General features: G+C 44.8%; 1 protein-coding gene across 3 annotated transcripts in view; it reads left to right on the top strand.

Moving 5' to 3' along the window:
* The first annotated feature begins 5492 nt into the window (after nt 1-5492).
* The window catches only part of BIN3 (bridging integrator 3), a 48778-nt gene continuing 27732 nt past the window's right edge, over nt 5493-26538 (top strand). Inside the window, exon 1 of one of the 3 annotated variants that reach the window (XM_011939837.1) lies at nt 5493-5591. In XM_011939837.1, the coding sequence (XP_011795227.1) occupies nt 5584-5591 (8 nt within the window). In that variant the 5' untranslated portion in view covers nt 5493-5583. The remainder of the gene's footprint in view (nt 5592-26538) is intronic. The other 2 variants (XM_011939838.1, XM_011939836.1) reach the window with 2 other exon arrangements.

The following is a 26538-nucleotide window of genomic DNA, read 5'->3' as shown; positions in this document are numbered from 1 at the left end:
TCCATCTAGGAGCACCCACTCCCACTCTTTTGACCTCATTTCCTATAACATGGTGCCATATAAGCTTTTTGAGGCCAGAGCACACCAAATACCTGTGAATACTTTATTCTGCAAAGAGAAAGTCAGCAGCAGCTACATCCAGATGAAATACTCGGATCTTGAGAGATGCAGAAATCGAATTATGTTTCTGTCTCTTCCTTTCCTGTTATAGTAAAAAGGTTATTTGTTCTAATGCTTAAAGTTCTTTACACATATTCATGGCCCTGTCACTTGAAAGGCCACTCAGATAAATAAATGTCTGCTTTCCAGAGTGAAGCATTTGGGGGTGGGTGGTGAATGGGCTGAGGGGCTGGGCCAAAAGACTAGGACTGACAAGGTCAGCCTGCCCCCAAAACAACCAAGCAACCCAGCACCATTTTCTCCCTACTTCAGCGCCTTCCCCAGCAGGGCCCAGAGCTCCCACTTCTGACACCTTGCACCAGCAGGCTAGACCAGAACCTTAGCTCTCCAGCCTCACCAGTGCCAAGGTGGGAGCAAAGAGGGCTGCATTGGGTAGGAACATCAGTCAAAAGTACTAGATACCGCCCCATGGAGATGGAGAAGAAGGGAGAAGGCCAAAGGGTGGGGAGTGGGGCGTGAGCACCAACCTCACCTCCCAGGAATGTCTCAACCCCAGCTAGAGCCATGAGGGCCCCAGCTCAAGGCAGCAGCCTTAGCCACACCACAGCCTGGCATGAGCCCCACATCACAGCCATCCTGAGCCACACCTCAGGAGCCATGTCTTCAGTGATTTCCTCTGACTTCCCCTTCTGGGTGTACCCTGGAGCTACCTGGAGGAACAGGCCATCCAGACCCAACTCAGAATCTCAGGAGCCTTGGACTCAGTGGTCCTCCTGCCAGTTCTCTCCAGTGGGCACCTCCTATTGTGGGTCTGGGGGCATCTTAGAGCCTACCTGTCAGGGGGCTGCCCAGCCTGGACAACCCTTGGCCTGATGCCCAGGGAACATATCATCCTGGGGGGATTGTTTTCCCTGCTGGTGCACTCTCCCTCACTTGAGTCTCCTCTTGGGTTCTGTGAGCTAATCAGAGAGAAGGAGGGGGAGGAGGGGGTGCTGCTTGCCTTCCCCGTTATCTGCAGCAATCCACGGTGACTAATGCTCCCAGTTGGTAAAAAGGCAGTGTAATCAAAACACTTTTTTTTTTTTAGTCCTTAAAGTTAGTCATTCTCCCAGAGTGGAGGAAAAAAAAAAAAAAAAAGCCCACAGCAGGCACCACGAGATGCAAGCTGAGAGGCCTGCACTGCTGGGTGGAACCAAAGCATTGGCTGTGGCAGCTCCTGTGGGTCAGAGGCCAGGGCTCCTCCTCCTCTGGGCCCTTGGGTATCCTTCCTCCACACCCGCATTTGTTCTTGCTTTCCCCAACATCTGGGCCTTCTGATCCCTGAAGGACATCCATGCCATGTCAGGGGCTGCCCTTTCCTCTCACCCTGCCCGGTGCTGCCACCTGCTGGCCTGGCACTCTCCGTGCTGGAGGAAGCATATAAAAGCTCCCAGGATGAGGCCCAGCTTGGCACCCTGGTCATAGGGTGGTACTCCCTCCACCGACAACCTGGCTATTAAGTAGCGGTGTTTCTCCTGGTTCCATCTGCCTGCTGGCTTCTGACCTGACTGTGCCTTGACAGAACCATAGGTTGTTGCAGGTCAAACGGCAAACTGTAGTGGCAAAAGCATACAGATCAAAGCTAGGGTACTCAGGTCAGAAACCCCATTTCAGTGCTTCATGAAGCTATACTACAGCTTCATGGCTATACTTCAGCTCCATCATCTGTGAAATGGTAATAATGGTAGTATCCACCTCACAGGGTTGTGGCAAGGATTAAATGTGAACTGCAGAGAATAGTGCCTGTCATGTCATGAGTGCTCAATCATTATTGACTTATAATAAAAATAATAACAATTAAGTGGAATATAAACCATCTCATCACCCTTTCTTGTCCAAGGCAGACATGACTAATCAATCACAGAACTTCCCCACTGATGGCAGATTCCCCAGAATCCTCAACACTGCATTCCAGGCAGACAATCAGAGCAGGCATATGGGATGATATCCATTCACCATCCCAGATCTAACCTGGACCTTTCCCATTGCAGTTAAGGAAAATGAGGTCCAGAGGAGGAACAAGATTCCCTCAAGCCACTTGGAGGCAGAGCCACAGGTCAGACAGGCGTTCCTGGTTCTGCCCGCTTCTTGCTGGCCTGGCTTCTGATGTGTCACTTCACCCTGACCTTTGAGCAGTCTGTGTGGCCTTCCTGCCACTGGAAATCTCACCTGATTTCTTCCATCTTCTCCCACCCTTGCTCCTCCTATGTCCTTGTCCCCCAAAGGCCCTGGGAAAGCTATTGTTCTGAGACATCCTACTGAGCAGGTGCAGAGCAGGGAGAAGTGGGGCAGTGAGGCCATATAGAAACCTGAGGCCTGTGTCTGAATATCTGCAGGAGCCTCCCTGAGGAATCAAGACCTTTAGGGCTCCAAGAGAGCTGAGCCCACCAATTTGGCCCTGTCACATTCAGTTTTTCAGCCTTAGCCCGGTGCTCTAATGAAGCCCCTGACAGCCCAGGTCCAGGTTCTGGGAATGTTCACTCTTTACTAATGAGAGTTGGCATGGTGAAAGACTCAGGGGCCAGCCCTAGACCTCCATGTGGGAAAGGCTGGGAGAGGACAGGACATGACAATCCCAGAGATGAGGGTCAGGGAGGGGGAAGTACCTGCTTACCAACTTCTGAGTAAAAAACTCCAAGGAAAAGTTGGGGGCTGATGGCGGAGCAGGTTCTGCTGCTGCTTTTCCTCTCATAAACAGCTTTGCCCAGGAGCAGACCTCTACCACCTGAACACTCTTTTAAACTTCAGGCTCAGACTTCTGGGGAAGAATCAGTATTTACAAGGCTTGAAACCAGGAGCATCCACCTCTACTCAAAGCGCCTCCACTCTCAGCTTCTACTTAGAAACCAAATTTTCTCTTTTCCATTCCTTCCCTGCAGAGGCAGGATCAATCTGTATCATGCTGTCCCTTTGGTTATAAATAAGAAAGACATAGCTCCCGACCCTGTAGGCTGAGTTTTTCACAACACTGGGAAGTGTTTGTGTGTCTCCGTGTTTAGCTCCCCAGGGATCAATGTCTCATGGCACAGCAGGCTCAGGACAGCAGGATGCCTGACTGTCCCTCCTCAGCCCAGTGCCCCTCTAGCTGAGTGAATGAGCCACAGGTAAGGAGACCAAGCAGGCACATTCCAGACAGACTCCTGGGAAGACACCATTCTTTTTAGTAACCTCAAAGATCCTGCTAGTGGCATTAAAGATTTGAGGCGACCTGTCAACTGCACAGCCCCAGAAAAATTCATATTTAGCTTTATCCAAGATATCGCCAGTTCCTCAGACCTGCCCAATTCTCTGGGCTTGCCCCTCTGTTCACCTGCCTTTCCCATTCTCCTATTTCCCCAGGGTCTCTAGAGTCAACAGGACAGCTGACTTGGAACCTTGCAATGCTGGAGACTTTGGGGATGTGATCTACCCACTCCATCTTATAGATGAGGGGACCAAGGCCACAAAGGGGATGTGACTTATCTGAGGTCAGTTACAGTGTCAAAGGTGGAACTGGAAATAGAGCCTCAGACTCCTCCAGACTTGTAGTCCAGAACTTATCCATTCTAGACCTCTAAGATGTGTCTGCTGTCCTCCAGCCCTGAAACAGACTTCTCCTAGGATATGGCAGTTACCTAGGCTAAAATTTGGAAATAATTATCCCTGTGGGGCATAACTGAGGGAGGCAGAACATGGGGAAGGGAGGAAGCAAGTGGGAAAACTATTCACAGGTGCTAAATGCCAGGAGTCTCCTAAACCCACAACAGCCCTTCCATCCATCATGCTCTCCGCAAAGCAGCAAGGACTCTCTCTCTCCCTTCACCCACACTCTCTGACCAGGCTGCCCTTTGGTGACTTCTCCTCATCCTCCTTACTCTTCAAGGCTGCTCTTGTTCTCATTTTGGCTGTTTCCTGAGGAACAACATGGTAATGAAGCTGATCTGCATGATGTGCTTGGGGACCCAACCTCCATTGGTAACTTAGAGTCGAACTATGGACTCTCAAGAATGGAAACAGAAAACACAAATGAGAGACTGCATCCTGTGGCCCACCCTCCTACCCCTCCTGCTCAAGCCCTCTACTCCACCCTAGGAGGTCAGAATAAATCATACACTACTAGGTCATTGGTCATATCTTTCACGCTAGGTCATTGATTAGCAACTCCCTAAGCAGTCCCTGAAGCACTCCTGGTCCATTTTAGGAAGAAGAATTCCTAGAGAGAAGGTCACTGGGGGCCCAGCAGCACCTGCATGGGCCTCACTGCCTTCTTGTCTCTCTTCTAAGGCGGGGAGGTACTTAGGGGTGAGGAAACCAAGTCAGGCCAGAATCCCAGGCAACTTGTGAGCCACAAGGCCCTGAATTCTGACTTTAGGAGACCCAAGGCAAGTCAGCTGCTTGTTGGACCTGTCTGTGTCTTAGCCATGGTAAGTTCCCTCTGCCTGGAGCCTCCTCACCCCTCATCTCAGATTCACCTGGCTAGCCCTGATTCTGCCTTCAGGGCTTGGCTTACACACTGGCTCCTCCTGGAAGTCTTCCCTAAAACTCCATGTGCTGCCTCAGGGTCCCTTTCCAGGCTGCCACCACACTTCATTCTATCCCATCATATAGCATGACTGTAATTGCCTGCTCCTCTCTCCCTCCAGGAAAGTAGCTCTGGGAAAGAACAAGGGCAGGGCAGATACTTCCTTGAGATGGTTATATCCTAAGATTGGCTCAGTACCTGACACTAATATTAGTACAACTAATATTAGTTAAATGAAGGAATAGAAAGAATGGGGCAATTTACATCATTTGAGTCCTGTAGAGGAGACCAAAGGGAAGGGCTGAATGGCAGGGAGCAACCCATACTCTGCATCTTCTCGTGTTGAATAAATCTACAGAACATTCCAACCTGAAAAGGATCTATGTATTGACATTCAGAGCCCTGTGCCACCTTGGAGGGGAAACGTCCATTTGTTTGCAACAGGTAATGCATGTGTGGTGTACAAACTGTAAAAGATAGGAAACAGCATTCAGAAAATATAAGTTTTCCACCTTCTCCATCCCCAATGGCTTCTTCTCCCATAGACAATTGCTGCCACTGTATCTGGATAGAAACCACTTGACAGAGAGAATAGGCCGGCTAAGGGCCCCGTGTGGTCCGGTGAAGAGATCTTTAGGAGTCAGTGTTGAAGGCAGAAAACGGCCCCAGAGGTCCCCCTCATCCCCCGTTGCAGCCTGAGTCTCTAAGTTCTAGGCCAGAGCCAGAGGGTCGCCGGCAAGCGAAACTCCGCAGCGAGCACGCTGCAGCAGAAGGGTTAACGCGCCGGGCTCCGCCTCCCAACCGCCTCTTCCGGGCAGAGGGGCGGGCTCACGTCACTTCCTGGAGACTGGCTGAATCCGGAAGTGATCCCAGAGGAACGAGTTGTGGCTGAGGACCCCGGCGGCAGGCCCAGGTTCGGGACCATGAGCTGGTGAGTGAGGCCCGGGCGGCGGGAGCTGCTGGACCCGCGGACCCGCGAGGCCCCTGGCCCTGCTTCAGTGCCGTGTTCCGGCTCTCCCCGGTCCCGCGCGACCCCTCCACCCCAGAGCAAGGCCCGATAGCCCCTGCCCTAGGGTCGTTCCCTCGGCGCTTTCCCGGAGTCGCCATCTCTCAGCAGGACTCCCTGGGAGAGTGGCGGAGGATCCTCTTAGCCTGGGACTCCGCGTCTGACCCCTGTTTTGCCGGACTCGTGTTCTCCTAGCTCCTTGGGACTTCCTTGTTCCCTCCTTTTTTAAACACCCATTGAGGTGGAGTCAGTGTCGTCTCTCTCCCCTGTGGGCATCTCTGCCCCGCGCCAATCCCTCCAGAGCTGTGGCCCTCTCTGTGGCAGCCTGGACCCAGTTCACTAATCAAAACCCACTCCCTTTTGGGTAACTACCCGTTGCACGACTTAACAGTCTTCAAAAGACAAGGAAAACTTGCTTCTCTTCTTAAAGGGGCCAGAATTACACCCCGCACACACTCTCCCACTGTGGGATTGGACTGGTTTTAATCATTCCAGGGCTATTACTCACTGCCTGGCCTCTAAATAGGCATGGTTAAGTTTAAACTTATGGGAACTATCATGCCATAAGAAAAGAAGCCAGGAAGTCTTAGAGTAATAGAGTCACAATTGCAGTTGCTGCAGAATGATGTGATACTTGGGTCATAGTAGACACTTCGTAATGGTGTATTTATTTTGTAAGACTCAGTTTGCCCAAAAGGCAATCCCCATTTGTTGCTCTTGATTATTTATGTTCACAAGAGAGAATTGTGACTTCCCTGCCTTCCTGGGGCTTTCTTAGAGGATACTCATGTGCAGGACCTTACCTTACCATCAGGCCCAAGGACCTGTGTAGCCACAACCCTGGAACTCAGGGGATTCAACTATAATGTGTGAATAAATTGACCCCCAGAGATGTACAAGATTAATCAGCCCATGGGCATAGGGAACATATTTGCCATTCTGTCCTCAGAGTCTAGTGTGCTTGTTTATGCGAAGTGCATGATAACCAGTTACGAATGAATGAAAATGGTAGAATATCCTTCAGGAAGACTTCTGCAGTTTAACTTTTGGCCATCAGTGGAGACCGCAAGCAGCTGATGTCAGTCAGTGTCAGGGATAGCGCTCTAAAGTAAAATGCGAACCATCTGTCCCCTCCCCCACCTGTTTCCTAGACCAAGATTGATGGACAAATGTGAGACAATCACCGCTAGCACGTGAGGGAAGCCCGAAGCAATGCCCTAATAAGCCCCCACAGGAGCTGCTGCTTCTACCTCCACCATTTGCTCCAGGAGGCCAATAGGGGGCTGGAGCCTTAAAAAGCTACCTTTCCTGTCTTGTGATAACCTAGTTAGTGGTGGGCAAAGCGGCAGTTCTTCAGTTCCCTTTCCTGGAGGAATTACGTCCTTTCAGTGTCATTCTGGGCCCCCAGTCTTGGGATATAGATGTCCTCTTGGCTGCTGTGTCTTGAATCTTTAGAGTGTTCTTGCCTAATTTTTCAAAGTGAAAAGCAGGCAGTACAGGTGCTTTATATTGCCTAGATTGACATTTACTGTCTTTGCTTCACAAGTTGGGAGAAGAGCAGAGCAGAAACTAATAAAGGTAAATGATTCTCTGGGTGATCTGAAACAGGTTGTTTTCACCTGTCTCACAGAACGTTTCCCTTCTGAAAAAAATAGCCCATTCCTTAAAGGTTAGCCTGTCAGGTTGGAGAGAATTGAAATTGACAACTGTCTAACAAGAGCTGAGATTTTCATCTAGTAGCTTTAATTTACCAGTACATGCACATCTTGGTACCTCCTCAGACTGAGAGTCACAACCAGAAGGGTGGCTTTGTCCCTCAAAGCTGAGATTCCTTTCTCTTCCCCCTTAAAGGGCTTCTACGTCATCTCTTGCGTGGACCCTGACCCTCTCAAAGAGAGGAACAGCACCGGCGCCTGGGCACACAATCACACTCAGTTCCTAGCTCAATGGCTGGCAAGGAGACCAGGGCTGGGTCCTTCTGATTCACTCCCTGAGCGGTTTTCCTGCCCCCAGAATGAATCCATCCATTCATGTGAGACTGGAATTCTCATTAGGGGAAGAGACCAGAGTGACGTAGAGCCATCATGGGAGGCTGATGCCCAAGGTCAAATTCACCAAGTACATGGGCTGTGCCAAGCCATCATTAAATAAGGCCCAGGGGCACATGGCCCATGGTCCCCAGAGGGTAACCATTGTTCTGGGCTAGGCTGAGCTTTCAAAATGTCACAGTGAGAAATGTCCAATATTGATGGCCTTTGCACACTGTGGACTTTGCATGAAGAGTGAGAGGCCTTTGTTCCCTGCTTGCTCTGTGCAGGCAACCCGCCCACCCCCTGTTTGTTTAGTGGGTACCTGCTGTCTTCCTGCACCATCTACCCATCCACTCAGCCACCACCCATACACCCATCTGCCTTTCAGCAGAGTGACCCAGTGGTCTCTCCTACTAGGAAGAAGGCATTTGATATTCACATCTCACGTCACACATTCGCTTCTTGGCCTCAAGCCAAATGCTTCTCTCTCCCTCGCTCTTTCTCTCCCTCTCTCTGCCCCACCTCCTTCCCACATTTGCCCCCCTCCCCACTTTCTCTCTCTCTCTCTCTCTCTCTCTCCCTCTCTCCCTCTCTCCCTCTCCCTCTCCCTCCCCCTCCTCTCCGCTCATCCCCTCCCTCCCTACTTCTGTCTCCCTCTTGTCTCCCTTTCTCCCTTCCTGTCTCTCTCTTCCCTGTTTTCCAGCATATACTCAGGTGGCTTTATTATGGTATGGAGGGAGAATTCAGTAGAATTAAGAATAGGGATCTTAATCTAAGCTGGCTCCAGGAATTTTAGCCTCCCGTTGAACCATACACCTTGATGATTTTAGGCTTAAACGATGAGGAAAAGAGAGTACTGGAAGAAATCTCCCTATACCTAGGGGTCCAGTAGTTTGACGAGAAGGAAGGAAATTAGAGGCAGAGCAGATAAGTGTGAGTAGGAGTTAGAGTGCTGTGTTCAGGTTCTGGCTCAGCCACTCACAGTGCAGCTTGGTCAAGCATTGAACCGTTCTCTGTCTTGGTTTCTCCATCTGTGGCATGGAGCGTCCATTCCCGCTAACAGTTTGCCACCTGAGCCTGCTGTGAAATGAGTGGAGTGATGATATTTTTCTGACTCTTCTAGGGTCTTCTGCCACTGTCTGCCCTTTGCACTTTGGTGTTCCTCACACTTGATCCTTTTTGTTTCTTTCCTGTTCTCACCCTGTATTCCCTTGCCATCATCTTCAGGATAGAGGCCCAACTCTGGGCCAGGGCTTCTGAGGCTCTCTGGGCCTGGCTGCCCATCTTCACTCTGTGTGTGCCATCCTCCAAGCTTGTCCTGCTCTCTCATGCCCTTGTGCCTCTGGATAACTGTGCCTTCTGCCTGAAATGCTTCTCCTTCACTCGCACCCTGTCCACCAGGCCAGCATCCACTCATCCTTCAAGCGTCAGGCCACGCTTCACCTCCTCTGAGGGTCTTCCCTGAATGGCCCCCCACACCCTGCCATGCTGCACTGGGTGCTGCCTCTCTGACCTTCTCTTCTGACCTTCATCAGCATCTGTACTCCGCTGGCTGGTTTACTTGTCTGTGAGTTCTTGAGCATGGGGACTGTCTTGTGGTCATCGCTATTCCCTAGGACTGTTCCTGGCAGTCAGGAAGTGTTCATTAAATGTACGAATGGGGCCTTTTTTCCCTTTTCCTGACTTGCCTCAGCTCAGGAAAAATGTTAAGATAAAAACGTGCAGAACCTACAAACCACTTCCTAAAATGAAGAGCCTCTGAAAGTACTATTGTTAAATTGACTGACACAAGTGGCTTCCAGGTCAGGCTGCCTGTGATTTCTCCTCCCCACTCCTCTCTGATCCTCCACTCCAAACTGCTTTACTGGGTTTCTTCTGTACTTCCATAGTGCTTCTACTATAGCGTTTCTGCGTCCTTCTAGGTGTCAGAGACACGCACCTCCCTTCCACACCAACCCCATGAGAACAGGAGCGACATACAGCTTCTTCATCTTTATGTACACATAGTGGGTATCATGCACATAGTGGATATCTAACAGGTAATTGTTAAATTAATGGAATGTAAAGAAAGAAGGGTAAACTTCTGGGTCAAACAGAACTATTATTCAAGTCCTTTCCTCTATGATTACCATTGCTATCTCACATATGTAGAGTGCTTCTAACTTTTCAGATGGCTTTCCCATCCTTTGTCTGACTTCATGCTTACGTCTGGGCAAGCAGTGCAGTCTTACTATCCCCCTTGGCAACTTACTAGAATTCACTCAGCCAGTACCTGGCAGAACTGGAACTAAAACCTGTATCTCCTGAGTATTCTGTCCCCATGATCAGGAATATTAGAAGAGTGGCAGACCATTCCCAAGCTGACTGGATCATGGAATTTCGCTTTGCTGGGGTGTGTTGACACTAGCAGGTTGGTAATGAATCAGTAATGAATCACAGGGAGTTGTCAGTCTTCAAACACAAGTGATAGAGGAAGTCCTTGTGCCATGCAGACCTCTAGGTGTCCTGTAACTGGCTTAGCTTCTTCTACCTATGGGGCCCCTGCCTGGGGCAGCCTCACCAGTCATGTCCTCTGTGACTTTGGACACACCAAGCTTTTCTTCCTCTCTGGAGAGCATAGTAATGCCTTGAAGACAGGGGCCCTATAAAATGTCTGTGAGATTCTGTATGTGAGCTTGCTCTTATTTCAGATGTTTAATGAGAGGAGAAGGATGTCTCCCAGATCTTGGAGCAGTCAGAAAGAGTCAAGTGTCTTGAGTCCCATAGCTACTTAGTCAGAGGTGTTATATGTATTATACTCTTTAAGGAAATCTGCTGGGGTAGTCTTTAGAGTCAGCTGTTAACCTATTAGAGTTGTTTTCCCAAACTCATGATTTTGGTGGCTAATCCATCAAATAGGGCCCAGTATAGTGCGATGCACATACATGGTACTCAACAAATATTTGTTGATTTAATGCTTGTTCAACATTTATAATGTGCAAAAGTCTGTGCTAAATGTTGAGGAACATTTAAAAGACTTGCATGAGTCAGTCTCTGTCTTCAACTAGAGTATGGAAAGTGCTAGGGATTCAAAAGGACAACCGATCACTAAATGTCAGCGTGGCATCATCAAGAAAGACTTGAAGCAGGAGATGTAATTTTAACTGAACCTTGACTTAGCAAATACGTGCTGTTTCAGTGGGAGTGAGAGAAGGATCCAGGTTAGAAGCATGGTGTGAAAAAGGTGTGTGGAGTCAGAATGTGTCAGGAGTGTTTGTGTGGACTGTCAGGAGGCCAGCTTGGAGGTGGTAAATAGTGGTTTGGGTAGAGGCTGCGTTGGGGAGAATTGGCACTCCACCTCAGAGCCACGTTATACAGTGCTTTCAGTGCCATGCTGAGGACTTGAAATTGAGCCTAGGCTTTTGAAAATTGAAGGCTTTTGAGCAGGGAAGTGGCATGGCCAAAGCAATGATTTAGTCAGATTATTTTGGCAGTGGCCTGCAGGATAACTCAGAAGAGAAAGAATGGAGCTAAGGACGCTAACTTGGACAATAGTTTCCTTTTTTTTTTTTTTTTCCAATGGGGGATCTCACTGTTGCCCAGACTGGAGTGCAGTGGTACAATTACAGCTCACCACAGTCTCAAACTCCTGGGCCCAAGCGATCCTCCTGCCTTAGCCTCCTGAGTGCCTGGGACTATACGTGTTAGCCACCACACCTGGACTAGTTTCCACAATTTTTTGAACACAACTCACAGTTAGAAATATCTTTGATATCACAACTCACACACACACTCTTATACTTGAAATAAAAGTTTCACACAGTATGTGTGCAATGCACTCTGATATTTTCTATTATGTCCTTGTTCATGGTTTTTTGTTTGTTTTTTGAGACAGGCTCTCGCCCTATTGCCCGGGCTGGAGTGCAGTGGCACCATCTCAGCTCACTGCAACCTCTACTTCCCGGGTTGAAGCAGTTCTCATGCCTCAGCCTCCCAGGTAGCTGGGATTACAAGCATGTACCACCATTTGTTAGTAGAGACTGGGTTTCTCTAGGTTGACCAGGCTGGTTTCCAACTTCTGGATTCGAGTAATCTACCTGCCTCAGTGCTAGGATTACAAGCATGAGCCCCTGCGGCCAACCTTGTTTGTTTTTTTAAAGAATGACCCACCTCAGTTGACTTTTTTTTTCCTTCTTCCTGAGGTGAGTGCATATGATTTTTTTAATTTCATGACTGATTTTGATCTATGTGTACAACGGAAGACTGTGTAGCAGTTTAAATGATCTTTGAGTGATAGATATTCTACAAAGACCTCAAGTTTGAAAACCACCTATCGAAGAATATCATTACAAATAGACTATAAGCTAACATCTTTACTCCAGCAACTGAAGATAGGGTTGCTTGTATATTTGGTTGTTTCACTGGGTGAATAAGAAATACAGAAGGGGCAGCTGTAAAGAACACTGGCTGAGTTATTTCTAAGAACTTATTCCATAGATTTGAAAACTGTCAATTGCTTTCCAGAAAAGAAAACCCAAGTGAACAAAAGCTCATACGAAGATGTTTGGTCCTATTAGTAATCAGGAAAAACAGATTAAACCAACAATGAGATGCCGTTTCACAGCCATCAGACTGGCAGAAATTTTAAAGCCTGACAATGCCAAGTATCTGAGGGTGAGGAACAGTAGGAACTCACATACACTGCAGGAGGGGGTGTAAATTGGAGATTTTGCAGTTGGAACAGTAGCTGTCCCCTACCCCAGAGAAACTCCCGTGCCTCCATACAGCAGGGAACACATGCGGGAGTGTAAGGGGCGTCGTCATGTCCAGATGCCCAGCCTCTGGAGAATGGGGAAATAAATTGTGATGTCTTTACGTGATGAAATATTATGGGCAACAAAAAAAATGTAGTCGTTAAAATGGGTAAAATAGAGCTTTGTGTACCATTGCGGGCAAATCTCAAGAATCTAATGCTGAATGTAAAAAGCTAGCTTCAGAATGATACATTCAAATAAATAAGAATGATACACTCAACATTGCAGGCCGGTCACGGTGGCTGATGCCTGTAATCCCAACACTTTGGGAGGCCAAGGCAGGCAAATCACTTGAGGTCAGGAGTTCGAGACCAGCCTGACCAACATGGTGAAACCCCATCTCTACTAAAAATACAAAGATTAGCCAGGCATGGTGGTGCACGCCTGTAATCCCCAGCTACTAGGGAGGCTGAGGCAGGAGAATCACTTGAGCCCAGGAGGCAGAGGTTTCAGTGAGCCAAGATCACACTGCTGTGCTCCAGCCTGGGTGATAGAGCGAGACTCCATCTCAAAAAAAAAGAATGGTACATTCAACATTGCACTATTTATATAAACATTAGACCTATAAAGCAATACTATATTTTGCATATGGACTTACACAGTAAACGTATGGGAATAGTATTAAATTCAGAATAGTGGTTACTCTAGGATAACAAGGAAGGAGAGAAGGAAATGGAATCTCAGGGGCCAGCCGAGGTGGCTCACATCTATAATCCCAGCACTTTGAGAGACCAAGGCAGGAGGATTGCTTGAGTCCAGCAGTTGGAAACTAACCTGGGCAGTGTAGTGAGACTCTCTACAAAAAAAATTAAAAATTAGCCAGGGGTGGTGGTGCAAGCCTGTAATCCCAGCCCCTTGGCAGGCTGAGGCAGGTGGACTGCTAGAGCCCGGGAATTCAAGGTTGCAGCAAGCTGTGATCACACCACTGCACCTCAGCCTGGGTACAGAGACCCTGTCTCAAAAAAACTAAGTAAAAAAAAGAAAGAAATACAATCTCAGGGTGTGATACTCAGGGAGCTTCAACAGTATCTGTACTGTTTTGTTGCTTAAATAATGATATCTAAAGGAAGCATGGCTTCGTTAGAATTTGACAAAGCCAGGTGGTGGACACATAAGTATTTATTCTATATTCCCTGTATTTTTGTGTGTATTTACAATATTTCATATTTTTTTAATTTTTAAATCATTGCTGGGGCAGACCTCACTTTCTATAGCAAGAGAATGTTTGCCTGCGCTCCCTCAACCCCCAACCCCCAACCCCAGGGTGGGGACGATCTAGGGAGGGAGCCTAGAAGTGAATTTCCATCCAGCCGTCTTCCTTCTACCTCTTGCTTTTTAGGGGCCAAACTTTCAGCAGAGAAGAGGAAAAAGGTAGTGTGAGAGCTCTTTATAATTGCTGATTGGTAGGAGACAGGAGCGAAATGAGATTAAAGATGGTACCTCAGAAGCTAAACAGACGGTGTGGTGCTGTCAGAGTCTAAGCCACTGTCAGCCCATCGGAATGGAGATTAGACCAGTGGAGGTTCTCTCAGCTTGTGGAGTCTGCAGAACAAGCCTTTCACCTCCAAATGCAAACCCATATTCTACCCCTTCTTATGTTACAGATTAGAATGAGAATAGGTGATTACTTGTCTGTCAGATATTAGGATCTTCTTAAGGGGCTGCAAAGAAAAATCCAAACTGCCTCCTTGAGTTGCCTGCCTTCCTCTCTTAGGTGCTCCATCAGCCTCCACACTTTTGTCAAAATCCTTTCACTATTTAGGGGGAAGTCGCCACTCAAATTTAGGCACACTTATCACTTGGGCCTGGTGGTGGTGCATCATGGTATGGGTCAGCTGCTTGCCCCCAAAACAAACAAATAATTTCAGGTTTCCTAATCACTCTTGGCGGGGGTGAATATACTTATCTCTGTAACTTCTTACAAGTCACCCCTTCTGGACCTGGCTGGTCGTCATCTTCAAAATATCACCACCACCTTCTCTGCAATAAAACAGACTGCTTACTGTGTGTCAGGATCTGTTTTAAGCAATAAACTCATGTAACCTTCATAGCGACCCTAGAGGATGAGTAAATTATTGTCCATCCTATTTTATAGATAAAGAGACGGAGACACAGGGAGGTGAGTTCACTTGCCCAGAGTCTCACAACTGGTAATAGGCAGAGTGAGGATTTGAACCCCAGCTGTCTGGCTCCAGGGTCCATCCCCTGATCTCATGCGCTCATCCCCTGATCTCATACGCTGTCTCTCTCATGAAGTGCAGGAGTGGACACTTCAAATAAACTGATGTATCAGCAGTGCCTCTGCAGAGTCCGGCAATAGTAGATGCTCAATAAATGGTTGCTTTGATGAGATGATCTCCCAGCTCTCGTGCGACTTAATGTTGGGTGCTTCATCCTGTCTTTACTTTTCAGAGGTCAGCCTGTGGAGCAGTGGGGAAGAAGGGATCACAGCTGAGCTGGAAGACTGTTCTGGTCCAAGTCACAAACCACCAAGTCACAGTCATTCCTTTTATTTTTAAACACACACATACCTCCTCGGACTGATGGCAGGTTGGGGTCAAGTTCTGTGTGTTCTGGTTTTGGATCAAGCTAATTTAGAGAAAGGATTGAAGTGGGGCTGGAGGCTGTGGTCATAAGCACTGGGGAAAGGACTGATTTCCAGCTCAGTTCATGTCCCTCTCTGCTGGGGTCTCCGCCTTGCTCGGGCTGAACTTTCCTTGGCCTTTGGCATTGTGGCCAGCTGGCCCATCAGACAGAGAGGATGGCATCCAACCAGCAGCTGTTCTGCCGGACCTAGATGGCTCTCGATAAGCCCTGCCCCGGCTCTGGCCCTCTGTTGTTTCTCTCCCACCATTAAGGTGGTGGTGGCCTTGTGGGGCCTCAGGCCAGAGCAGGCAGCAACCCAAGGATAGAGTAACAGAAGGCCCGGGGGGAGGGGCTTGTCCTCCCAGCCTGCTGGAGCTGCTGCCTCTCGCCCACCTTCCTGCTCTTGCCGAGACAGTGACTCAGGCCCAGACCACTCCCCGGGGAGCCAGGATTTCAGCCACTATCAACCACCACCGCCTACTCTTTGCTCAGCCCTCCCTCCATTCTCACCTCCCTTACCTCCCTCGCCCCCAAAACTGTGGGTCTCTTGCCCAGCTAGAGATAGCAGAAAGATACGGGGTGGGGCAGACTGAATCACTCCAGAGTTCTTTCCACCTCCAAGCCAGACCCAGGCTTATTCACATTTAGTAGGATTCCGGAGGCCAAGCAAAGACCCAGGAAGCAGGTTTAGGGTTCAGCCTCTTTCCACTCTTTGTCATGAAAGTGGGACTCTCCAAAGAAAGCAGGGACAAGAGCTCTGCTGGGGTGACCAGGGGATCCCCACCCAACTGCCATCTGGGCCTGCCTTTTATCTCTGCCTCTGCAGAGCGGGTGAGGAAACAAAAGATGGAGAAACCTAGCAAACTGAAAATGCAAAAGAGCTGTTTTTGTAAATAGACATTACACAAGAGCAGGGGCTTTTTTGGAAAGGTTTTACTGAGACAGACAGAATTAGCCAACTGGCATCATGCTGCTAATAGAGATATTTACTGTTTGAAAAAGTATATTTGTAGCTTTGGAGAACATCCTGTTGACTTTTTCTTTATTATGAAAGAAAATAGAATCTTTCCCCCCTTTGCCCTCCGTACACACAGAACTTTTTTTCTTTTTGAGGTGGGGCAGTTGGGGGTTGGAGAAGAGGAGGGTTGAAAGAAATGTTTTCTCCATTTTGTTGCTGAGACTAAAATATCTCTTCTCCTGCCCTCTGGTGCTCATATTTATGGAATGGGAAGCAGAATCAAGCTAGGACTCCTACTCCAGAGGCAGAGAGCTTAGAACCCTCTTAATTTCTTCCAGAACTCAGAGACGCCCTGGGGAGCAAGCCCTGTCTTCACTCTGGCTCTCTGCTCACATCCCTGATTCCAAGGGGAGCACTGAGGCAAGTGTGAGGAGGAGGGAGGAGAGTCCCAAAGCCCAGTTGGGCCTCCTGCCCTGGAGCATTGCCAACCCCGGGCTGCTGTGACCTGGCAGTACCAAGACCGCTGCTCTCAGGCTGTGGCACTATCGCTCTTGCCCCATGCCTTCCAAAGCAGCTGCTTCTCCTAAAGAAATCCCCTGTGCCTACAGTAGGAGAGCCACGGGGATGAAATGGGAACTCAAGGGGAGAAGAGGCACAAGAGTCTGCTGAGTGCAGTTGTGTTGCCTTTCCTTTCTCCCTTCCTTGCTACCTTTCACTGCTTTCTGCAGGAATGCTCCGTTTCAGTGCAGGGAGAATCTGATCCTTCCATCAGGGACCTGCCCAGTTTTTTGCCCACTTCTCTGGCAGAGTGGGCTCACATCTGCCATTTGGCAGCCTCGGAATAAACCCAGGAGGCTCTTCTCCTTTCATATATCCTCTCAGGCTCTGTAAAGTATTTTCCCTTAACGCATCGTACTCCAATAACTTCATCAGGCTTTGCTCTCAAGGCCAAGGGCCCAATCCATTTTCTTGGTCTCCACTGAATGTACTGTTGCTGGACTCCAGCACTGGTGGGTATTCTTTTTAATTTTTGGTTTTGGGGGTTTTTTGTTTGTGTTTTGTTTTGTTTTTTAATTACGTAAGGATTGGGCGCCCAAAGACAATGATACTACCTTTCTTTGTTCTTTATGTAGCATTACCTAAGCATAGCTTTCTTCAGAAACCTTAAATCAGGGCATGTTATTTTCCAGGCCCCTTGGGCAATGCGCTTATTTTAGTCATTCATTTAATTATTCATCCAGTGCTTACTATGTGCTCAGAACTAGACTATAAGCTGCATGAGATCTTAGAAGGAATCTGCCTCGTTCATCCTAATATCCCTAGAACCTAGCATAGTATTTGGAACAAAGGTGGCCCTTAACAAATATTTCCTCATTCAATGAAAAGTTGAAAATAGCACTGTGCCTAGTATGGTACTTAACAGGGGTTGCCAAGAAGCATGACATACAGTCCTTGCCCTTGAGGTGCTATGTGTCATAATCTGAAAGCAGGACATTCACACATCAGAGTTAATTAGCCTGTACCCTTTACCATGCAGAGTTTACTTAAGTAATGAAAGGATGGCTCAATATTAGGAAATATGTTTACACAGTTCAACACAATAATAGGTCATAGGAGAACAAACTGGTCATCTAAATGCATGGTGAAAGGCATTGGTGGAATTCAAAAACCTAATCTTTGTAACTTTTAGTAAACTAGGAACAGAAAGATATTTTCTTACAATTAGGAACCTTCCTGGCTGAAATCAAGAAGAGCTGCCTTCATATTTGATAGTGAGGAATCAGATGTAAAGCATTTTTACCAAAGTCGAAAACATTTTTCTATAACTTCAAGCTAATACAATAACATATAAGGCAAGAAACGGGTATAAATATTGGGGAAGAAGATGAATTTTATCATATTTTCATACTCTAAGACTGTCTACCTGGAAAACCTAATTAGTTATTTTTCTTCTTTTCCAATTGAATTTCTTAGGCTATATAAATTAAGTATGTAGGTATGGTGACTGGTTACAGAGTAAATGTGCCAGGAAGATAAATTGAAAAAGAGAATCCCGGCCGGGCGCGGTGGCTCAAGCCTGTAATCCCAGCACTTTGGGAGGCCGAGACAGGCGGATCACGAGGTCAGGAGATCGAGACCATCCTGGCTAATACGGTGAAACCCCGTCTCTACTAAAGAATACAAAAAACTAGCCGGGCGATGAGGCGGGCGCCTGTAGCCCCAGCTACTTGGGAGGCGGAGGCAGGAGAATGGCGTAAACCTGGGAGGCGGAGCTTGCAGTTAGCTGAGATCCGGCCACCGCACTCCAGCCTGGGCGACAGAGCCAGACTCTGTCTCAAAAAAAAAAAAAAAAGAAGAAGTCCCAACACTTTCAAATTAGGGTATTTAAAAAAAAAAAGAAAAAGAGAATCCCATTTACAGTGTAACCAAAAATATAAAATTCCATGGAATGAACCTAAGACATGTATAGAGCTAAAATTTCACATGTGTTACTTTGGGATCTTAATATTTAACAAAGTATATGTAGAGGATGGATATGAAAAAAAAACCTTAAGACCAAGAGAGATAAAAAGGCTTGGATGAATGAAAAGAAATATGGCTCTGAATGAGCAAACCAAAAATAGGATCTTCAAAAGTTAATCTATAAATATATTGCACTTCTGGTAATATCCTTATCAGGGGTTTTTAGGTGTGGGGGTGAGAGCATACAGCTAGTGAAATTTATCTTGAATAATTAAAACAGCCAAGAAATTAAAAAAAATTTAATGATAAGGGATTTGCTTTGCTAAGTATCAGGAACTTTGATACATCTTAATAAATCTGTTATTGGCAAAAGAGTAGATTACTCTGTGATATGGAATAGTAGATGCATTTGATGTTGATAAAATAATTTTTCAAAGATGGAATTTTTTAAAACTATGTTAAAACACCTAACTAGTCATACACTCAAACTCTAAATACAGCAAAGATTTAAATATAAAAAATAAACCACTAAAATTCACGTGGAAATGCAAGGGACACAGAATAGTCAAAATGATCTTGACAAAGAACAAAGCTGGAGAACTCACACTCCCCAGTCTTAATACAACAAAGCTACCGTAATGAAGGTTGTGTGGTGCTGTCATCGAGATAGACATGTAGATGAATGGAATAGAACTGAGAGTCTAGAAATAAACCCTTACATATATGGACAATTGATTTGTAACAAGGATACCAGAACAGTTCAGTGGAAAAAGAATAATCTTCAACAAACAGTGCCGGGACAAATGGATAGCCTCTTGGCAAGGAATGAAGTTGGACCCCTACCTCACACCATATTTAAAAATTAACTCAAAATGGATCAAAGACCTAAATGTAAGAGCTAAACTATAAAAGTCTTAGAAGAAAAGACAGGAGTAAATCTTCATGACCTTGGATTTGTCAAAGGATTCTTATATATGACACCAAAAGCATGAGCGACAAAAGAAAAAACAGGTAAATTGGACTTCATCAAAATGTAAAACTTTGTGCTTCAAAGGACACCATTAAGAAAGTGGAAACCCAACCCATGGATGAGAGAAAATATTTCTGATTACGGGCTAATACCCAGAATATACAAAGAACTCTTAGAACAATGATGATAAAACAGTTTTAGAATGAGCAAAGGATTTGAATAGATGTTACTCCAAAGATATACAAATGAACACTTGAAAATATGCTCAACGTCATTAGAGAAATGCACATCAAAAACACTACCTGATACCCACTAGGATGACTGAAATGAAAAAGACAGTAAGTGTTGGCCAGGATGTGGAGAAATTGGAATCCTTATATACCACTGGTGGGAATGTAAAATGATACAATTACTTTGGAAAACAGTCTGGCACATCCTCAAAAGGTTAAACATAGAGTGACCATATGACCCAGTAGTTTTGCTCCTAGATATATGCCCAAGAGAAATAAAAACATATCCACACAAAATCTTGAACATAAATGTTTGTCACAGCATTAATTAATACCCAAAAAGGGAAACAACCCAACTGTCCATCATATAAGTGGATAAACAAAATGTAAATCCATACCCTGACCTAGTATTCAGTGAGTAAAAAAATAAAAGGATGGAGTACTGATATATGCTACAACATGAATGACCTTCAAAAACGTTTTGCTAAGTGAAGGAGGCTGACACAAAAGGCCACATACAAATATAATTCTATTTCTGTACATTGTCCAGAAAAGGCAAATCCATAGAGACAAAGCAGAGTAATGGTTGCCAGAGCTGGGGGAGGGGAGTTGCTTGCTAATAGGTGTGGGGTTTCTTTTTGGTGTGATGAAAATGTTCTGAAATTAGATAGCAGTGATTTTTGCATGATTCTGGGAATATACTAAAAACCCCAAATTGTACACTTTAAAAGGGTGAATGTTATGGTATGTTATTTAAAAATAAACCAGATTCTGAGTAAAGACGACAGATTGAATACATACATCTAATTTATCTCCCTCACAAATCCTACAAAAAGCACAGTAAAGCAATTTTGTTAAGGCATAAATCCATAGTTCAGGGAGAATAGAAGAGACATTAACAACAAAATTCGGGAATTAAAGTGCAGTTACATGAGGTAACTGACTTAGTTCCAAGAAAGTCAAATCCCAAACTGGCATTTGAGAAAACCAAGAGTTATCCCACCTTACAGAATTCTCAAAGGTTTGGGAGTTGGTACTAAGTACCTCTAGAAGTTGGGTAAAGCCAAGGGCTGAGATCAGGGTGATTGGTTGAAAACTATGAATAGTTTAGAGCCCTAAGATCTCCCTAACTCCTTATCACTGGGAGATTGTTCCCACCCCACCCTAGCAGAAGAATGAAGAGTCCTCCACCCCAACCCCCACCTCCAAAGAATTCTGTACCAAGGGACACAAAGGTGGATTTAAGGTGTAAAACTTGTAAAGGTTAAGCCTCAGGGCCCCAACTTAAATGGACTTTTTCCAAGACCCTAGAAGGAACCCTAGGCGTACCTATGTTGTGGTAAACTGAAACATAAAGTATTTATATTGCAATGAGCTTAGCAAACCTCTGTCTTCATTCCTGCTTTTACTTCTTCATACTACCCCTCATGTCAGGCAGTCCTGGAGTAGCCTAGGCTTTTTTGGTGGATGGAACTAGGGAAGGGTGAATTGGGAGTATACTGTTTTAACTGTACTTTGTAAAGACATCTTTGGAAATTGTTAATAAAACAAGAAATCACAGACTCCTGAGTTGGAAATGTGTAAAGGTTACCTTTTGTGGTCAATTTTAAATTTACTTAACTAAAGAGAAAATTGGATTTAAAAATAATGGAAAACAAAAATGATAAGGTGAGTGCTTAAATATATAGAAATCATTCTGAAATCAAAGCATAATAAAACATTTTCCAATTGTACCAAAAGTGAGTAATCCATTAAGAGAACGAGATCCATTTTAAATAGGAGTGATGATTGTTAGATAACTCGGTTAACGAAGAGGAGGAGCAAATCAGAGGAACACACTGATAAAACATTTAAACTTCTAGCAGATTTAACATGAAAGACATAATGAAGATAACAAAACTCAGAATATGCTCTCCTACAAAGACATTAATGACAAACTGGTCACTCATTAATTCAAAGAACATTTAAGATTAGTCACTATAGAAGAAACCTTGAAATGTGCCCTGACATCTTAGTTTATTTGCAGAGGAAACATGAGATTTTTCTAAATTTTACAACAATCCTAAAATTTAGATATTACCAGTAAGCTGAAAAAGGCTTTTGTAAACCATCAGTAGTAGAAAACAAATTTCAAACACCCATACCAGAGGAAAGAGGGAATTATCTTTTTTACTCTAAGAAAGTGATACTACCAACTCTGTGTCACGTGAAGAGGCAACCAAACACTAAGCAGCCCAGAAATGTAGGAGACAAAGACAGAGGTGTGTTAGGCAGATGATTCATAAAAATACTACATTCTTTTCTGATGTTTGTGTCATTTATTAGCTTTTAAAACTTGGCATTTGTTATGCTCTTTTCTCTGCCTAAATATTCACTTTCATGCCTATTTGTATATTTGTAATTTTCTTTAAATGGGGCATACAAAATTGTATAAACTTCAAACCCGCCTCTGAGAGGGCAGCCAGCACAGCTGAGGGTGGGACTGCCCTAGTGAAGTCAGGAGGATGAAATGAATGCACGCCCTCAGAGTGCCAAGGCACACCCCTTCCCCTCCCCACCACACAGACACACATGTGCACACATACATGCACACACAAGCTCTTCCATTGCCGAGTTCCCAGAACGGCAGGAGATTGGAAGAATCTTCTCTAAGGAATTTTACCCGCCCAAGAGAAAAGACTAGAAAGATAGTGACATCAGGGAGTTCCCCACAAAACTGTGCAGCCAGGTTGCAGATTGCCCTACCCAGTAGTTCAACATGGTTCTTGTGCTCAGAGCTTCTTGTCAACTCTTTTTGTCTCCCAGTCATATATGAGAGTAGGCAACCAAGAATTACCACACATCCAAGCAAAGCACTTAGTATGAAACATAAAGACTCAACAAAAAGAAAAAAAGCAACTTGGAGGAAAACTGAAACTATAAAGGGAAGAAGCAACTTTTTAATTAAAGCTGTTAAGATCCTCAGAGAGATAAGGCATCCATGAAATAAAAACAAGATACCATTTTAAAAGCACATCCGGAAAATTTAAAAGAGCTCTTAGAAATTAAAAATCTGATCGCAGAAATGAAAAAAAAAACAAAAAAAAAACCTTCCTAGAAGCGTTAGAAGATAAAATTGAGAAACAGAAATTAGAGGACCAGTCAAGGACGGTCAGCATCGAAATTGTAAGTTTCAGAAGTAGGAAACAGAAGACAGAAGAAATCAACAACAAAATTTTTAAATCCCAGAACTGAAGATTATAAATTGCCAAATTGAAACAGTAGTCCTATGAATACCTAGCACAGTGGATGGAAATAGACCCACATCGTTGTAAAATTATACAACACCGTGGCCAACACAATATTTTCTTATTGTGTAAGAAAATAAAAAGCGGGTTATCTACAGAGGATGGGACTCAGAATGGCTTCAGACTTTCCCACAGCAGCAGTACTGGGAAGTTAGAAGATGGGAGCAGTGCCTTTGAAATTCTGTCGGAAATTATGTCCAGCCTTCAATTCTATGCCCAAACTAGCCTGCAGGTAGAAGGAAAAGGTTTTAGGATGTGCAAAGTCTCAAAAATGACCTCCCACACATACTTTGTTCCCACCAAAATAAGAGGTAAACCAAGAAAGAGGAGGACCAGGGAAAACTCATGAGAGAGAAGTCAAAGGAATCCCAGAAAGATTGGTGAAGGGAGAACTGGGGCTGAGAGCCTCACGGCTGGGGAGCAGGCAGCCAGTCCAGGCTGGAGCCAGGCAGCAGTTGCAGAGGAGACTCTCCAGAAGATACAAGGTAGAGAGCACCTGATATGATGAATGTATTGAAACCAGAGTTAGACCACAGATTGAATTGGGGATAAGTACGTAGACAATTAACCAAATGAAAGAAAAGTGACAATTACCAATTTTAGGGAAAGTAAAAAAAAAAGTATGCATGTTATTATGTATTACTGCTGCATGACACATTATCCCACAACTTAGTGGCTGGAAACAACAATAGTTTCTGTTGGTCAGGAATTTGGGAGTGGCATAGCTCGAGCTTTGACTTGGAAACTCTCATGAGTTTGTGACTCAGTACATCGACTGCAACTGCAGTGCCCTAAAGCTTTGACTGAGGCTGAACAATCTGCTGGCTCCCAAGGGCAGGGTGGAAGAAAAATCACAATATCCTCCTAATAGTTGACTTAATATTGAGCTAACCAAGTTATACTGTAACTATATTGAGAAGAAGAGTTGCAAGTGTGGCTTCATGAAGTGGGGATGGGTACCCAAAAATATTTTAAATAAATCCTCATCTTCCAAAGTAAAAAGTCAATAGCTAAAGTAGCTTTTTAGCACCTAAAATCCTAACAATCTAGAGGTAGCAATATAAGCATTTATCTTTAGATGTGCAAAGGTAAATACTAGAAATTCAGTTGAGTTGAAAGTGGTTGTTTCTGACAAATGAGATTAGGGAGTCCTGGGAGCTAAGGTTTTCCTTAAGAAATCTTGTTGCCTTATTAGACTATGCACACTATAACTTTGATACTAATAAATAGTTGAGATTAACAAAAGGAAGCCATAAAAGTTAAGTAAACATAGGTGAATAGTTGCAAGTTGATGGAGTGGAGGAAGCAGGTCATCCTCATTTTGATACCAAAAGAAGAAATCACAAAAGAAAAGGCAGATTTAATAGATTTGATTTCATACTCATCAAAAACTTACGTACATTAAACACAAACATGTACAGAAGTGAAAGGCAAACACTGATCTGGGGAAAAAAGTCCTGCTATACAAACCAAAGGGTGGTTAGTAAAATGTAAATTGTTTCAATCTTTTCAAAAATATTAAATGTTTCAATCTGTCTCTAGGGCAGTTTGTCAAATACAGAATTGATCCTGTATGACTCTTGGTGCACACCAAGATTTAGCTATTAGAGTTTTTGTTCATAATAGAAGAAAAATGTGAAACAGTTGGAATGACCAGCAGTAAGTGATGAGGTTACAGAAATAAAACGAGTGGTACACTTCCATTGTATACCTGAACCACTCGTTTTACTTCTGTAGCTCTTAAAAATCAGGAGAGTGAAAATAATATATTCTCATAAAACCATTCGTGATATATATTTCTTTCACTTTTTAATTTAAAACTTACATAAATATTTGCATGTACACATGCACACATATGTACACACTGTGTGATTCAGGGTATTACTGTTAATGTTTTCCTTTGGGGTTGTGTATGTGTGAGTGTGTGCGTGCATTTTTTCCTTTGCGTTTTTCTATGTCTTCCAAGTTTTTAACACTGATCAGGTGCTATTTTTGTAGTCAAGAAAAAAAACAGGGTTTTTTTGGTTTATTTGAAAAAAAATGTGGAAAGTGCAAAGAAGAAAACAGTAATCATATTCTCACCACCCAGAATTAGCCACTACCAACATTTGGCATGTTTGCTTCAGTTTTTCTTTCTGTAAATTTTAAAAATATAAATAACAACACTAAAACATTAACCTTGGCCATATTTTAGATCTGAAATCATGGCTGGGTTTTTCTCCCTCTTCTTTTCCTCCCTTATCTCCCCCACCCACCCCATCCCCTTTTATTTCTCAAGTTTTCTGCAATGAGCATGTTTTTCTATATAATTGTTTTAAAGTTACTGTTTCTCATGTGAATACTTTTTGAGGAGATGAACTGTAATTAACTGTGAAGGGTAGAATTTTTTAAATGCCAAATAAGTCTTAGACATTTAGAAGAAGGTAGCCGGGCGCAGTGGCTCAAGCCTGTAATCCCAGCACTTTGGAAGGCCGAGACGGACGGATCACGAGGTCAGGAGATCGAAACCATCCTGGCTAACACGGTGAAACCCCGTCTCTACTAAAAATACAAAAAAATTAGCCGGGCAAGGTGGCGGGCGCCTGTAGTCCCAGCTACTGTAGTCCCAGCTACTCGGGAAGCTGAGGCAGGAGAATGGCGTGAACCCGGGAGGCAGAGCTTGCAGTGAGCTGAGATCGTGCCACTGCACTCCAGCCTGGGGGCAGAGCGAGACTCTGTCTCAAAAAAAAAAAAAAAGAAAAGAAGAAGAAGTTAAGAAGTTTTCCTGGGAGCAGAGAAAGCATTCCATATAGGTGGGGTAGCCATTTGTCCTGGTTGCCCTGGGCAGTCCAAGTTGTTCTGATGACATGTACTCCAAAATGTCCCGGTTTGAGACAGGAAATTATAAGGAGTCTAGATTTGGGGAATTAATGAACAGCCACTTGGCTGAATCATGGCAGTTGTACTGAGTGAATAGGAAAGAAAGTAAAAGTAAGATTGAGACCATATTACAGAAGCCTGTTGAATACTAATGTAAGTTCCTCCACTGATTCTAGGGCTGAGGCAGGAAATGTACGAGATGCGCTTGGTACATGTTGTAGTGCCAGAAAGTAAGGAAATACTAAACACACACACATACATACATACATACATACCTGTGTTGATGTGGATATGTCAAAGGGACACAGGCCAACTGAAAGAGCTGCCAGTGGTGAAAGCTGGAACAGTTTGAGCATCAAAATAATGTATTGGATTATAACCCAAAATATAAGCTAAATATCTATGAGTCCATACTGATATTGAATGGTTGAATAAATAAGAAATAGGATTCTGCATGATGCTTTCCTCCCAAGGAGTGCAGTAGGGAAAGGGAGAAGGGGGAGTAACTTCACAGTAGGAAGCTGGGAAAGATGACCCTGATCAGCCTGGTGATCAAGGTTCACATCAGCAGGGTAAGGCATGTTGACATCGTGGACCCTGGGCATGTTGTAGTGAGGATAACTCTTCTGCTCTGTGATCTACCCCGAAAGCCGTAACTCCAGTCTAGTCAGGAGAAAAGCATCAGACAAATCCAAG

This window comes from Colobus angolensis, unplaced genomic scaffold, assembly GCF_000951035.1.
Source record: "Colobus angolensis palliatus isolate OR3802 unplaced genomic scaffold, Cang.pa_1.0 Scaffold184, whole genome shotgun sequence".
Taxonomy (NCBI): domain Eukaryota; kingdom Metazoa; phylum Chordata; class Mammalia; order Primates; family Cercopithecidae; genus Colobus; species Colobus angolensis.
This window is presented reverse-complemented; position numbering and strand designations above follow the sequence as displayed.